General features: G+C 39.8%; 1 protein-coding gene across 1 annotated transcript in view; it reads left to right on the top strand.

Annotated features, from left to right (window-relative positions):
• The window catches only part of LOC105515191, a 29,882-nt gene extending 13,636 nt beyond the window's left edge, over positions 1 to 16,246 (top strand). Inside the window, exons 3-4 of the mRNA XM_011946944.1 lie at positions 15,088 to 15,184; positions 15,575 to 16,246. Of these exons, the coding sequence (XP_011802334.1) occupies positions 15,088 to 15,184; positions 15,575 to 15,845 (368 nt within the window). The 3' untranslated portion in view covers positions 15,846 to 16,246. The remainder of the gene's footprint in view (positions 1 to 15,087; positions 15,185 to 15,574) is intronic.
• Positions 16,247 to 16,661: the final 415 nt, after the last annotated feature.

The following is a 16,661-nucleotide window of genomic DNA, read 5'->3' on the forward strand; positions in this document are numbered from 1 at the left end:
TAGCCAGGATGGTCTCGATCTCCTGACCTGGTGATCCGCCCGTCTCGGCCTCCCAAAGTGCTGGGATTACAGGCTTGAGCCACCGCGCCCAGCCTCACCTATTCTACTTCTAAATGACATCCCCTAAGAGGCCAGCTTACAGCTGAAAGACCTTCAAGAAGAAGGAATGTTTTTGATCCATCTTTGCAGTTGTGAATCCAGTACAGTGCCTGGCACATAATAGTCACTCAATAAATACTGGCTGGACTGACTGAAATCATATCCTGAGCCATTTCTCCAGGTCTGAGACCCTTCTAGGAGTCATGGTTCCTCATTGGTTCCCCTTCTAAGTGTGTGTGTGTGTGTGTGTGTGTGTGTGTGTGTGTGTGTGTGTATAAGCAGAGGAGGTTAGGAGAAATATGCCCAGGAGCTGGCAACAATTCTCCCAATTCACAGGCGATGTTCTGTTCCTTCCATTTGGGTTATCCTCTAGGTCCAGTGACCATTTTCTCATTTTTGGCTAAGCTGACCATGTTCTCCTGACTCGACTCTAGACTCAGGATTGAGAATGAGGACTTACGCTGCCCACCTTCTACAGAATTGCTTCCCAAAAGATATTTTCCCTGAGATGAGCCTTCCTGCTAGGATGCTGTTAACTGGCTCAGGTTCCCAAACAGCACAGAAGATAGTTGACTGGAACCTTCAATTTCTAGGTACACCAACAAAGCCCGAGTCACTTTTAGAACAGTCTAAAGGACTCCAGAAAGATGTTTTCTATATAATTTGGACTTCATAAACTGCATCAAAACAAGCTGAAAATTAACATCAGAACTTTATCACATTCAGCCTTCCAATCTCATTTCATCTCTCCTCCATTTTTATATACAAAGCAAATGATATTCTGTCATTATTTGTAATCGATTCTAAAGTTGGAAGTCTGTATGAGGAGAATAGATAAGGCTTTGTACTGTTATAAGGCTTTGTATTTTTTTTTAATTTTTTTAATTTTTTATTTTTTGAGATGGAGTCTTGCTCTGTCACCCAGGCTGGAGGGCAGTGGTGCGATCTTGGCTCACTGCAAGCTCCGCCTCCTGGGTTCACGCCATTCTCCTGCCTCAGCCTCCCAAGTAACTGGGACTACAGGCACCCGCCACCTCACCCAGCTAGTTTTTTGTATTTTTAGTAGAGACGGGGTTTCACCGTGTTAGCCAGGATGGTCTCGATCTCCTGACCTCGTGATCTGCCTGCCTCGGCCTCCCAAAGTTTACAGGCTTGAGCCACCGCGCCCGGCCAAGGCTTTGTATTGTTATAACTTTGTATTGGTTGCACAGATAGTTACTATTTCTGCCATTGTTTTGTCACCTGGAATGTGAACATTTTGGTTGAAAATGATTTCCTCTTGGCCCTGGGCCATGTGTGATACTGGCTAGGTGAACTGCCAAAAGGAAGGACACGTTAAGAACATGAAGTCCTGGCTAATGCATCATATCTGACAGTCCTCATTCATTCCCTCATTGCTTAGTCTCCACCCCGATCATCTTCCACGGTGCTGTGTTTCAACAAGCACAACATGACCTGAATATGTATCTAAAGCATGATTACTTGTGGCTTTTTTCCCAGTAGCAGGTGAAGTCAGGTAGACCCCAGACAAAAAATATGCTAACCAGAGCATTGAAAGAAGATGATAGAGCTTTCTCCTCCCAGCATAGAGGCTGAGGAAAACAGAGTTGTGAGAAATAAGGAAACGTATGTGAAACTGTTAGAAGAAAACAACTGTTTAAAAGGGAAGATGAAGCTTACAGAGTGGGAGGATGTGGAAGTCTTTGAAGGAGAAAGAGACTCTGCTGTTTCTTTTAGCAAATACACATTGATTCTTCAGGTCTCACCTTCAACTTTATTTTTCTAATAAAAGACTCTCACTCCCTGGGCTGAGTGAGGTACCTCCACACCTGGCACTTCCCCATGGTAACACACAAATATAATGTAATTTTCTAGTTCTTGAAGCAGAAATTATTTTTATGCATCATTACATATATATCTATATAGACTTATTTATCTGTTCATGCTAAGCTATAAACACTGTAAAGGAAGCAACCACGTTTGTCTTGTTCATATACCTCTTGGTATATGTTCAAAAAATTAAATGAAAGAGTAAATATTGAGGTTAAAGATGGAAAAATAAACAAGGTAAGGGAGTGAAAGAAAGGGGTCATATAGAGAATGTAGTGCAGGGAAAAACCAGGATTGGCTGATGGTAAAAAAGAGATAAGAAACATAGGTAAATGAGGACAGGGTTCCCGGACTCCTGGAATTGCACCTAAGAGTCCAACCCTTCACCCAGTTCATCAGTCTCATCCAAAGGAGGTGGTGGCTTAATTTCACGGGAACAGCTTCAGCATTGGGCACCTTACTACCTTTCCACAGAGCTGTTCCTTTTGGTTTTATGTAACTTCTGCTTACTGGTTTTGGTTTTGTCCTCCAGAATGAGCTGATTCATAAGTTATTTAAAAGCTGTTAGGTTGGTGGCCAACTGATAACAGAAATTGTTGTTGTTTTCCTTCTATCAGAGATATAATGTCTTGGATGATTTTTTTTTTTAAAAAGGCCAATTTCTAGAAATAAAGTTCTAGGTAGAGTAATGAAGGTGTATGAGTATACATGCCCTGAGAATGAAAACCAGCATTCCCCAGGCATTGAATACAAACAACTCTAAAGTCTTCTACGGGTATTTGTAAGGAAGGCCTTAATACCACATGTCAAAATGAGTGAAAAGTTTTATTTGGTAAATTATTTCTTTTAAAAATTGAGATACTGCTGGTGAAAATGCACTGCTTTTAATAGATTACTTTTCCTTCCAGAAACTTGACTCTCAGCAAAACTTGTATAACATGAATTTCATCTAAGATAAGATTTTTTGAAGTTTTTGAAATCTTAGGAAAGCACAGCTCTTACAAATATTTACTACATGAAGGATATCTTAAGAAAATGTGAAATTAGAAAAACCCACAATAAAAACTAACAGTTTAATCAACATGTCCACCCCATTTTCTAAGTATGATTTATCTCCAAAATACGTGTAATGAAAGGCAATTGTATTTCAAAGTGTTTAACTTAGAAGGAAACTGATTTTGACAATAGAAAACACAATCGTCAAGAATTGGATTTAATGAGTCTTAGAAATTTGCTAATGTAGCTTTCAAAAACTCAATTCCCCCATGATGGATAACTTTATTGCACAGTCTTGGCCATTTAAATCTCAAAGGTCAGAGGGTTTGTATATATTATTGGTTGCAAAGATAGAAATCTTCTCAACTTTCCTGTTAGTGAGTGAATTTAAAGTATACCCTTTATGAATAGTCTAAAGGACTCCAGAAAGATGTTTTCTATATAATTTGGACTTCATAAACTGCATCAAAACAAGCTGAAAATTAACATCAGAACTTTATCACATTCAGCCTTCCAATCTCATTTCATCTCTCCTCCATTTTTACATACAAAGCAAATGATATTCTGTCATTATTTGTAATTGATTCTAAATTTGGAAGTCTGTATGAGGAGAATAGATAAGGCTTTGTATTGTTATAATAACACTTTTGGCTTTTCTGGCATGAATAGCTACAGTGCTAAGGTGCACACTTGTCTGTCTCCCTGTTTGCCAGCCTTTCTTCTTCATTTTATTATACAAAAATGGGAAGGCACTATTTGGGAATCAAACTAGAAACTTGAAAAATATGCATTTTATGGTAATTTAATATCATCACATTACAGCTCCATGACATAGTCCTTTACTGTGTGTGGATCTGAAGATTATGTCACATGACAGGTTCTAAGATGTAGCTGAATAAAATTTAGAAGTTCCAATTCCCACTTGTATATTTTAAGTGTTCCATGGCAAGCTCCTATACTGAATTGATAAAATATCCCCAGATCTTTTCTGTGAGACTTTCCTTCTAAGGGAACCCACAGGGATCCACACAAATGATAAATCCATAACATTGAAACATGCTGTCATCATCTCTATAGATGCCTGGAACTTTGACACTGGACAGTAATGAAAGCAGAGTATTTGGTAAAATATCTGGACATAGACCAAACTGTAATCCTAATGCTATGTAAAACAGAAAAATTTTCCATTTTAGATTGCGAGTCACATGCATTCCATACTATGCTTCCAAACTGGGTAATTGTTTATTTTGAGAGAACATGGAGGATGCCTTTGGCAGAATTGAAATTTGCAATCCTAAATAATTTAGAGATTAGAAGTCTAACATTAAGGGAGTTCAAGCATTTTATTAGGACTACTACTCTTAATAATACAACTCTATGCAAATGCTCTTGCAGCTAAAAGCATTTTGTCACTGATCAGATTCTATGATTCTAAAGAGGATGCACAAATTGATAAAAAAATTAACAAATTACTTTAAAAACTCAGTTACTTTCATTAAGCCACGTGTATATTTAGTCTCACATACTCTGAGTGTGTTTATCGAAATGGCACCTCCACTGAGCAATCAGTTATCATGTGTCTTCCAGGTGTTCACAATTGGAAAATGTGTATATTCCAGCCTGAAGCAACTTCTGAGTAGCATAACACTACTGGCAATTATGATCCATTCTATAAGACATGACATCAGAGCTCAGTTTCCCCGCAGACCTCTGAACAGTGACATTGGATAAGAACATAAGCCCGTGGCGAGTATGCTTCAAATGTAACAAGTGCTCTGCCATTGATAGAGAAAACAGAGACGTGTCCAAGCCCTGCCTAACAGACAAAACGTTCCTCTATGCATTTTTAGGGTGTAAAGAGTGTTTTCTCTGTTCATGGCCCTTTGCATAACCAGACGAAGGTCTACCAGACTTCTCTACCGAGTGTTTTACGAGTTACATCTTGTGCCCTGTCAACCAGATCTTGACCTTTGCCATAGGCAGCTCAGATAACTTTCATGACATCGTATGGTAAACTGAAATGACATAATGTTAGCCAGTTCTGTGGAGGTGGGTTTTGAACTCATTTAATAACAGACCAGCGGTGTAGGAGTAGAGCATTTTTTGGGAAAAGGTAGCTCCTTGGCCAGCAGGAGATTTCTCCCAAACCAACCTTAATTAACTCTGATGTCACATGAAAAGGAGTTGTGCATGGCTGTGGGTCATTGGAAGGGTAGGCCCCTGATGGTAGCCTAGTGACAGGCCTAATGATCAATGAATGTGCCCTGTTAAACTGTGACCCACAGAGAAGGCAGTGTCAAGTAAAAAGCTCAGAGAGGCACGCGGAAGACGTGTTCCCCTCACAAACATTGACAATAGGAATGTTGATGGTATTAGAGCATTTTTTCCTGGTAAACATTTTAAACCATACAGATTTTTTTCCTTTTAAATAACTTTTATGAAGCGTAAGGAAAAATGAGTAAAGTCAATGACCCATGTATGGATGGGATGAAAACTGTCCAAGTTCTGATGATTTTAGACTTTGGCCACTTCAGTGGCTAACAGTGTGATGTCTTTTGTGCCAAGAGCTACAAAACCTATTTATGGGTTTCACTGACAGACAATTAAAATATGAATTGTAAGACAGCCTTAAAACAAACTAACCAGAGCAGAATTATTGAAATGAACATAATTGCGGAGAAGTGCCAATGCCAGTTGCTGACATTAAACATTTATGTAATTTCTTGATTTATTTTTTGACACAAGACATAAATAGATTCAAGACATAAATGCTGTATACACGACTATTTTGAATTTTCTATTCAGGCTTTGAGATCAGAGACTTCACATATTGAATCAAATAGTTTAGGGATTACTTAGAATGGCAAAACCTCTAAAGCAAGAAATCAGTGTGGTAAAATAGTGAGTTTAATATACTATAAAGATTTAAAGGAAAAAGTAGGCTCCTAGGATTAGAAACTTTCTACAAACTAAATAAAATGTTGCTGGACAGCAGCTGCCTAAACATTCAGTGCTATTGTGGACCTTGAAGACCAATAACATAATTACTCTAAAATAAAACATTAGGTATTTGTAAAGGTGCCCATGTGAAAGTCACAAATAATCTTATCTGCATAAGGGATTAGTCAGCAGTGAGTCAGAGCCTCATACTCTTGCCACATACAAGTCAATTTCTAAATCCCCGCCTAGAAAGAGCTTTCCCTAAGCCTAAGCTGAATGAAAAATGTAATTAAAGCACACACCAAAAACCTCTTCTAGTTCTACATCAACCTCCCCACCACCACTCAAACAAACTTGAAGTTTACATGGAGAGAAAAGTGTATGCATGCGTGTCAGCTGGCATGTGTGTGTGTGCGTGCATGTGTGTGTGTGTGTGTATTTATGTGCACATTCTTTCTTTACATTCTTTCTTGATTTAAGGCCAATTGTTTTGGAAGACAAACACGACATTTTAAAAATTAATATCATTGCTAATTGTGAGATGTAAAAAATATGCTTTCAGTTCATACAAATCCCCATGGCTTTCACATCATCTATTTAGTCTGTTGGTGGATAGAATATGAACTCTCTGGCCTTTCTCCATCATTCTGGAAGTGAGAGGAGATGGGACATTATAATGCTCTTCATCAAAGCATGGCCCCTGTCAGCATAGCTGGTAGTGTAGTCTCCATTTAATGTGGTAATTTTAATCTAGGCATTCACTTATAATGTCCGCTTCATCTTATCTGATAAATACTTGGATAGAGATATGACACAGAGGTTAAGAACCAAGAGTTAACTTTTTTGTTAAGTTTCAGAGTCCTATAAGAATTAGCATCGCAAATAAAAATGTTAGTAGCTTCTGGAAATTTGCAATTGCATTCTTAACCCTTCTCTCACCCTTGCCACGAGCCACAAAGATTCTATGAGATGTAGTCTATGAGGCTTAGGCCTTTAATAAGCTACCTCTTAAGGAAAGAATATTTTCCCTTATTGTGAATTATGTTTAATTAACTTCGAACAACCTTTGTAAAAGGCTCATGATCTTAAATTCAAATTTTAGGAACATGATACTTGGGTATCTCTGTTTAGATAAAGAGGCCATTTATCATGCAGGATTATGTACTACTGAAAATGCAGCATGCAAAATCAAAGACAGATGCATTTCATTGGAAATAAATGGAATATACAGAGCTTTAAGTTAAAAACAAATAAATTAGAAATAAAAAAATTGATAGAAAAGGAAACACTGGATTTATTCAGAGAGTCTTAGCGACATAATTTGTTAAAAATTTCAATTTAAATAGGGAAAATTCAAAAATGCAATTAGGAGTGATTTAAAACTAACACTAAATTAAATTGAAAAGACTGTAAGGAGGGAGGGAACAGTAAGTTTTTTGCAACATGTTTGTAAGCTTCTACTATTAGGTAGTGATGTTACGGAACATGAAGGAAAAATTAGGCCTCTAAAATCAGCCTTCTAAAGTTTTAAGCTGGAGAAACAACTAGTGTAAAATCTCACACTGATGGGGTCATATGTGGCAACAAATTTCAAAATAACTGGATATTCTAGGCTTTCAACAGAACTCTGTGATTACTTTAGTCATAAGTTGTTGGGTTTTTAAAAATAGCAACCTTATTGAGATAAAGCTCACATACTATAGGAGGCCAGAATATGACACCTCAAAATACGACTGTAAGAGACAAGAATATTAAAGTATATAATTCAGTAGTTTTCAGTCCATTCAAGAGTTGTGCAACCATCACCATTAATCTAATTTTAGAACATTTTCATCACCCCCAAAAGAAACCCCACGCTGATTATCAGTCACTCTCCATCCTCCTCCCACCAAGCCCTGGCAACCACTAATGTACATTCCTGTCTCCAGGATTTCCCTGTTCCGAACATTTCATATAAATGGAATCATACAATATGTGGCCATTTGTGACTGACTTCTTTTACTTAGCACAATGATTTGTGGGGTTTGTGTGTGTGTGTGTGTGTGCATGTGTGTGTGGTTATTTTGTTTTGTTTTGTTTTTGAGACAGAGTTTGTGTCGCCCAGGCTAGAGTGCAGTGGTGCAATCTCGGCTCACTGAAATCTCCTCCTCCAGGTTCAAGCAATTCTCATGCCTCAGCCTCCCGGGTAGCTGGGATTACAGGTGCATGCCACCACACCTGGTTAATTTTTGTATTTTTAGTAAAAATCGGATTTCACCATGTTGGGCAAACTGGTCTCGAACTCCTGACCTCAGGATGCACCTGCCTCGGCCTCCTAAAGTGCTGGGATTACAGGTGTGTGCCACCGTGCCTGGCCTGTTTTTGTTTTTTAACAATAAAACTAGAGGAACTTATTTTCTCATAATTCTGGAAGCTAGAAGTTTGAGATCAAGGAGATCAAGGTGCTGGCAGGTCTGGTTTCTCCTGAGACATCTCTCTGTGGCTAGCAGACAGCTGCTTTCTCCTTGTGTGCTTACGTGACTTTTTCTCTGTGCGCCAGCATAATGTTTTCAAGATCATCTATGTGGCAGCACATATCAGCATTTCTCTTTATTGCCAAATAATACTCCATTGTAAGGATCTGCCATATTTTATTTACCCATTCATCAACTGATGGACATTGGGTTCGTTCTTTCTTTTCTCTCTCTTTTTCTTTCTTTCTTTCTTTCTTTCTTTCCTTCCTTCCTTCCTTCCTTCCTTCCTTCCTTCCTTCTTTCTCTTTCTTTTTCTTTCTTTCCCTCTCTCATTCTCTCTTTCTTTCCCTCTCTCTTTCTCTCTTTCTTTCCCTCCCTCCCTCCCTCCCTCCTTCCTTCCTTCCTTCCTTCTCTCTTTCTTTCGATGGAGTCTCGCTCTGTCACCAGGCTGGAGCGCAATTGCGCAGTCTTGGCTCACTGCAATCTCCTCCTCCCGGGTTCAAGCCATTCTCCTGCCTCAGTCTCCCGAGTAGCTGGGACTACAGGCGCGCACCACCATGTTTGGCTAATTATTGTATTTTTAATAGAGATGGGGTTTCACCATGTTGGCCAAGCTGGTCTCGAACTCCTGCCCTCAGGTGATCCACCCTCCTCCGCCTCCCAAAATGCTGGGATTACAGGCGTGAGCCACCGTGCTGGGCCCAGGTTGTTTCTTTTTGGCTGTCATAGGTCATACTGCTGTGGACATTGTGTGAAAGTTTTTATGTGAACAGACATTTTCATCTGTCTTGGGTAGATACCCAGGAGTGCAATTGTTGAGTCATGTGTTTAAATTATGATCAACTCTATGTTTAACAATTCGAGGAACTGCCATACTGTTTGCCAAAGTGGGTTGCACCATTTAAAAATCCCACCTGCAATGTAAGAAGGTTCCAATTTCTCCACATTCTCACCAACACTTGTTCTTATCTGTCTTTTCTTATTTAAGCTTTCCCAGTCAGCATGAAGTGGTGTCTCCCTGTGTTTTTATTTGCATGTTCCTGATGACTAATGATGTCCTTTATCTTTTCATGGGCTTATTGCTCATTTATATATCTTCTTTGAGAAGGGGTCTATTCAGAGCCTTGGTTGATTTTTAAAATTGGGCTATTGTCTTTTTACCAACTGTAAGTCTTTTTTAAATGTGATTTCTCACTTACACATTGTTATCAATTACTGTGATCCCAGGATCAGAATTTTTAGCTGAAAAGGATCATAAAAACCAAAGTCTAACCTCCTGTGTTGACAGATGAAGAATCGGAGGCTTAATGTGACCTGCCCATGGCCACAACAGAACTCGCCAGTGGCAGAGCTAGGGAGATTAATGACTTATAATAAAAAAGGGGGAAACACAGATGTTTCATGATTTATATTGAAATAAAGCTCCTTTCTTACAGAAAATAACCCTAGACTTCAGTAGAATAAGGGGCACCAAAGTGGCATCTGGTGGGAGAGAAACCAGGGAATTTGTCTTGAAGTTGGGTTCGACCAGCTAGAACACTGTTTATTTAGATTAGTAACAATAGCAGTTTTCTAAACATACTCTTAGTCAGACTTTACATTGAGAGTCTTGAGTTTTAAAAGTGACCTCAAGGCTGTCTGGTTCATAACTCTAGTGGCAGTTGGCTCTTTCAGTATCCATCATGGTAGCTTTGAAGAGCATTTGAAGAAGGAACCTCAATCATGTGGGCTTTGGATTTGGTTGCAAAATAAAGCCATCCTTTACTTGGATATGTATTTACCCTTCCCATTGAAGTCAAAGAAAAAAAACATTCCATTTTGCCTAATGAAACTAAGGTGGGAAATTAAGTGTGGCATTTTAGAACAGTCTACATATAGGCTTTCTATGTGAGGTTTTAGCATGTGGGAAAGGAGAGGGATTTGTGTCAAAGAATCATAAAGTTCTGTTCCACCTGCCAGATAATACAGAACAGAAAAACAACAAAGAAAATACTCCGATAAGATCAATATAGGCTGGGCACGGTGACTCACGCCTGTAATCTCAGCATTTTGGGAGGCCAAGGCAGGCGGATCACAAGGTCAGGAGTTCGAGACCGTCCTGCCTAACAAGGTGAAACCCTGTCTCTACTAAAAATACAAGAAAATTAGCTGGGCATGGTGGCGGCGCCTATAGTCCCAGCTACTCGGGAGGCTGAGGCAGGAGAATGGCGTGAACCCGGGAGGCGGAGGTTGCAGTGAGCCGAGATCGCGCCACTGCATTCCAGCCTGGGTGACAGAGCGAAACTCCGTCTCATAAAGAAAAAAAAAAAGATCAATACAAAGTGTCAGTGTTCAAATAAGTCCACGTTCACATGTTGGTTTTTTAATGCTATTAGCTTACACTGCTTGACCTTAACAGTTTTTCTAACAAAGTAGCATGGGATAAAGCCCATTTTCATGCTGTGTGTTGAGGTTTGTTTCGTTTTGTTTTATTTAAACATGAATTTTCCTGATGTAAGGAGATCTGTATGCCTCTTATGATTATATTGTAACTGACTTTGATGAAAACAGTAGTTCACAGAAGGGACAAGATCGTTTATTGGGAGGACAAAAATCATTCTTTGAAATCAGATTTCTAGGCTGCCATGTAAAGCAGTGGAAAGTTCTGATCCCCATCTGAGCTTCACTGCTAAACTGTAGCACTCCACCCTTGAAAATGAAATAGCCTGTGGATTTATTATCCAAATGGGCAATATGACTCTGAGCTACTGAGACGACCAAGCTGAGTTCCCCATGCTGTGACTATGCACGTGTTTATGGGCATGTACGTACATATCCATCTTTATAGAAATCACTAATAAGATGGGCAAGTGTCTAGCATGCGGTAGATGCTAAAGCAAATGTTGAATCTTTGTTACTCAGATAGGTATATGGACATTAAACTGCCTCAAAGAAATGTTTTAAGGTCTAATAATGTGAATTCAAAACATTTGAGAAATAAATATTTTCACTTTCCCTTTTTCTTATTCGTTTTCCTGTTAAACTATAATCTTGACACTTCCAATAACCTTTATGAGATTCTAGTTTCCTATTAACTGAAAGATAGTGATGCACTCAAAATCACCAGTTACTTGGAAATTTGTTTCCTTATCCTTCTGTTTTCCTTTGCTTTGGTTAACTATTTTTTATCTAGCTTCCTCATTCCAAGTGCAAAATTCACTGATATTACTGGAGACAAATTATATAGCAACATTTTTTTAGAATAACCCCATTTTTGTCAGTGTCTTTTAACCACTCAGTTATGTTGTCTTCTTCTGGTTGGGGGACAGCGTGGGGAGTGCAGACAGGAACAAGTAGAGGGCACACTGTTTAAGAGATCTTCTGTAAATAGAACTTCTTGTCGGGCGCGATGGCTCACTCCTGTAATCCTAGCACTTTGGGAAGCCAAGGTGGGTGGATTACCTGAGATCAGGAGTTTGAGACCAGCCTGGCCAACATGATGAAACCCCGTCTCTACTAAAAATCTAAAAATTAGCTGGGTGTGGTGGCGCAGGCCTGTAATCACAGCTACTTGGAAGGCTGGGGCAGGAGAATCGCTTGAACCCGGGAGGCGGAGGCTGCAGTGAGCCGAGACTGTGCCACTGCACTCCAGCCTGAGTGACAAGAGCGAAACTCCATCTCAAAAATAAATAAATAAATAAATAAATAAATAAATAAATAGCACTTCTCTCAGCTGGGCTTTGGGTGGTTCTTTGAAGTTAGCGGTTTCCTCTGATGAGGGTCAGGAGTACTGGTGTTCTAGGTTGCTGATAAAGAAAGATTTATATGATCTGGAAACCAAGATGTAGGCAGTAGGATTTACTTCATGTCACAAACAGGGGAACTGCTTCTTTTCCTGGACGGGAGCGCTCAGCATCTCCAGACAGACCACAGAGATAACTACAAGTAATGCCAGAATTTTCCACAGGAAGCTTCGATGGATCTTTTCCAGCACATGAACAATTGCTCAATTAAATCCCCAGAGTTCCATGCCATAAAGAAGGGCAGAAACTCCTCTGGCATAGAAGTTTCTCAGGGCAGGTGTTATCCATTGCTGGCTGTGGCTTTAGAAAAGCCTGGCGTTTCCACAGATCCCTGATTTCAGGCTACATGTTGCCTCAAGAAACTCATAAAGATGAGTGAAAATATGTTCCTAGGTACCTGGAGGAGTTGACTTGATCTAGGAGGTTATCTGATAGACCAATGGGATCCATATGAAATAGGGATTTTAATTTAGTTAATATTCAGCAATTTTATTTAGGAGTACTTTGATACCAGGATCTACTGTCTATAAAAGTTACTTTTAAGATATTAATTTCTGCTGGGCTCATGCCTGTAATCCCAACACTTTGGGAAGCTGAGGTGGGTGGATCACCTGAGGTCAGGAGTTCAAGACCAGCCTGGCAAACATGACAAAACCCCATCTCTACTAAAAATACAAAAAATTAGCCACACTGATGACACGCACCTGTAGTCCCAGCTACTCAGGAGGCTGAGGCACGAGAATCACTTGAACCTGGCAGGTGGAGGTTGCAGAGTGAGCCAAGATCGCACCAAGGCACTCAAGCCTGGGAGAAAAAGTGAAACGCTGTCTCAAAAATAAAATAAAATAAAAATTTAAAGGATATTAATTTATATCGTCAGCAATACCAGAAAAGCACGTGTTAATTTAATATCTTTGAAATTATATACCCAGGAAAATATTCTGACGGAAGCAGGGGGAGGGGAAGTGATTCTCCTAGATGTTGGTGACAGTGGGCATCTGCCACGTGCCAGGCAGCAAGCCAGCCTCTTCCACAGCACAGCACCGAATGCACACACCCTGCCTGTGAGGTGGCTCGCAGGCTTTCCATTTCCACTCATGAGGAGCCTGAGGAGCAGCAAATTAAGTGATGCCAAGGTCATGCAGTCAGTAGGTGGAAAAGCTAAGCCTCAGACGCAGATCTTCTAACTGAATCCAGCTTTCTTTGAGATAGTCAAACCCAAGAGAAACGCTGGAGAGCACTGCTGGGCATAACCAGGGTATTTGACACACACATCTCATCTCACAGATCTGTGACCTAATGGTAAAGCCTGCATGACCATTCCCTTCGAGCTTCTACCTTTGCTTCCCCTGTTTAAACTGATTTTTTAAAGTAAAACTATGCCCTGAGATTGATGCCAAATACTAAGTTTTTGTCCCTCCAAGAATATCTTTCTTCTTTCCTGCTAACTTCTATTCCCGCCTAAGGAACGCTAATCCTGGGTCCCTCATCCCCTGCCTTTCGGAGGCATTGCAGCTGCCTGGGAAGAGGGGAGGAGGAGGAGGCTGGTGAAGAAGAGGGAGAAGGAGAAGAGAGAGTGAGGGATGAGGGGAGGAGGGAGGTGAGAGAGATCCTTACTGATAGTATTCTGATTGGTCAATAAGAGCTTCAAGGGAGGCTCAGCCTCTGTAGCACGTATGGTTCAAAAAATCATGAGGCTGTCTGTTAGGCTGTTCTTGCATTGCTGTAAAGAAGTATCTGAGGCTTGGTAATTTATTAAGAGGTATAATTGACTCACAGTTCTCCACGCTGTACAAGCATGGTGCTAGCATCTGCTTGCCTTCTGGTGAGGCCTCAGGGAGCCCTTACTCATGTCAAAGGCAAAACAGGAGCAGGTGTATCACATGGTGACGGCAGGAACAAGAGAAGCGGGGAGGTGCCACACACTTTTAAATAATCAGATCTAAACGACAGCACCATGCCATGCATGAGGGATCCACCCCGTGACCCAAACACCTCCCACCAGGCCGCACCTCCAGCACTGAGGATTATAATTCAACATCAGCACTGGAGGGTCAGATCCAAGCTGTATCAGGCTGGGACTGTGAGAAATGGAAGGTCAGAGATTTCAAGGTCATCTAGTCCAATCTCTTTTTTACAGATAAGAGAGCTGAGATCTGGAAAGAGAGATGACTTGTCTAGGGTGACATAACTAGTCACTAAAATGGATGTCATTATTGCATCATACAGAGATGTGTAGATTTTAAAGCACTTTCACCACCTCACTTCATTGCCTCACAACAGTCCTCTGTGGATATTGGTCAAATGTCACGTAAGCGTGCCAACAGTTCCCTTCTGACTGTACCACTATAGAGGGAACTCACAGATTATGTAAGACAAACCAAATGGCTTCTAAAACTGATTTCGATTCTAAAGTTAGTTTTCCAAATAAGGAAACTGGTTCAGAAAGGGAAATGATTGGCCAAAAATATCATTGCTCAACTAATGATTGTACTAAGTCCAGAGCCCAGGAAAATTTCTGTACTTTTTATTCAGAAAAAAAGATGAGACAGGCCTACAGGACTAGATGAGCCACACTGGAAAAAATTCAGTATTGAAAATACATTTTGGATGACACTGACATTTATTCTTGAAAGTTTTTACTAAGTTATTAGATACTTGAATATTATAACAAGCTATATATTCTAATATAATTGCATTGAACCTATATGAATCCATTAACATTCTACATAAATAGGCTTTTGGATGTTATTTAGGTCATTTGGTATAAAAGGATATATAATATTTATGAGCAAGGGTAGAGCTAGAAAAAAATTTTGAATTAAGAGAAATTTGTATTAGTGTATCTTTTGCTTATAAATTAAAGATGCAAGTACATTAAAGATGTAAATAAATTAAAAATGAAAAACTCACCTTTATGGAAAGATAACTAAAAAGAGGTAAGAAGGCAACTTATAAATAACACATTTTAAAAATTTGTTTTTCAGGATCTAGTTCAGGTTCAAAATTAAAAGGTCCTGAACTGAGTTTAAAAGGCACCCAGCATGTCATGCAAGCAGGCCAGACACTGCATCTCCAATGCAGGTAAGTGACTGTGTTGGTTTGGGAATAATCTAGTCACCATGCCTAAGGCACAATCATTCCCTGGCAGAGTAAAAAGGTAGGGACCTCAGTGATCTCCTGTGATCTCCAAAGTGCAAACCATACCATCCAGCTTCCCAAGAAAGGCGATTCATGGGGAAGGGAGAGCATTACTCACTCAGGGAAATGGGGGAAGGGATGCCCAGATAGTTCTGCATCTTCATTCTGAGGATTGTTCTGTGGTTTTTCTGAATGTGTTGCTTTCCCGTAAAGAGGAAGATGACTACACTTAAGAGAGGACCTCCACTTCCTAATCAAATGAACACTTAGGAACTGGTGCTGAGCCCAGGGCCCAGCCATAAATATGTTTTGTTTTCTTATCTGTGACTGCAGGGGGGAAGCAGCCCATCAGTGGTCTTTGCCTGAAACGGTGACTAAGGAAAGCGAAAGGTTGAGCATAACTGAATCTGCCTGTGGAAGAAATGGCAAACAATTCTGCAGTACTTTGACTTTGAATGCAGCTCAAGCAAACCACACTGGCTTCTACAGCTGCAAATATCTAGCTGTACCTACTTCAAAGAAGGAAACAGAATCTGCAATCTATATATTTATTAGTGGTAAGACTTCCATTTTCTACATTCTGTTTGCTGTTGCTTTGCAATGAGTCATAAATCTACCCTGGTCCATTGGAAGGGTTGCTTTCCTAGTGAGTGTGAAAGAAACAGGTTAGGATAGAGATTCCATCCTAGTTGTAGACATTTTCATGAATGTCAATTTTAACCAGAATTGTCAAGGCCCGGTCAGTCGCTTGTGTGCTCCACAAAGAGAGAGACTGGTCTGTATCGGTGACCTCTGTACCCACAGCTCCTAGCACAGTATGTGGCCCATAGTTGGATGAATAAGTGAATAAAAGGATTTTAGTTCTATTTCTTAGTTATTGAGAAGCCCAAAATAGAATACATCATTTTTGTCATTTAACACAGCTGCATTCTCTTATATGTTGGAACTGTAAAATACTGTTGTTTCTACTAATTAATAATCACAATGTTGCTGTTCTCTCGAGTGCTATATAACTGGTTCCAATGGACAATGTTGTAGTATCTCATGTTCACTGAGGAACTACTATAATGACATGAGAACTGGCACTGACCAGGATACAGTGCAAAGGGCAAAGGGTAAAAATGAATCATGTTTGATTCATTTTTTATGGTACTCGTAAAAAAAAACATTTTCATTCATTCATAATTTTTATGATACTGTTTTTCCTTCCTTAGAGAATGAACAAATGAAGTAACATTCAAAGGGAAGAAATGCAAAATCTTTTAAGAAGTAGAAACTCACAGTAAAATCGGAACCCTGAGAAAGAATAATAAAAATGGCCTGTCACTTTCTTCTTCCTTGTTTAGTTCCAGTCAATTTTCACATCTTGAGGGGATTAAAGAAAAAGGCACACACACACAAACAAGGCTGTAGAGAACAC

This window comes from Colobus angolensis, unplaced genomic scaffold (assembly GCF_000951035.1).
Source record: "Colobus angolensis palliatus isolate OR3802 unplaced genomic scaffold, Cang.pa_1.0 Scaffold255, whole genome shotgun sequence".
In the NCBI taxonomy this organism is placed as follows: Eukaryota; Metazoa; Chordata; class Mammalia; order Primates; family Cercopithecidae; genus Colobus; species Colobus angolensis.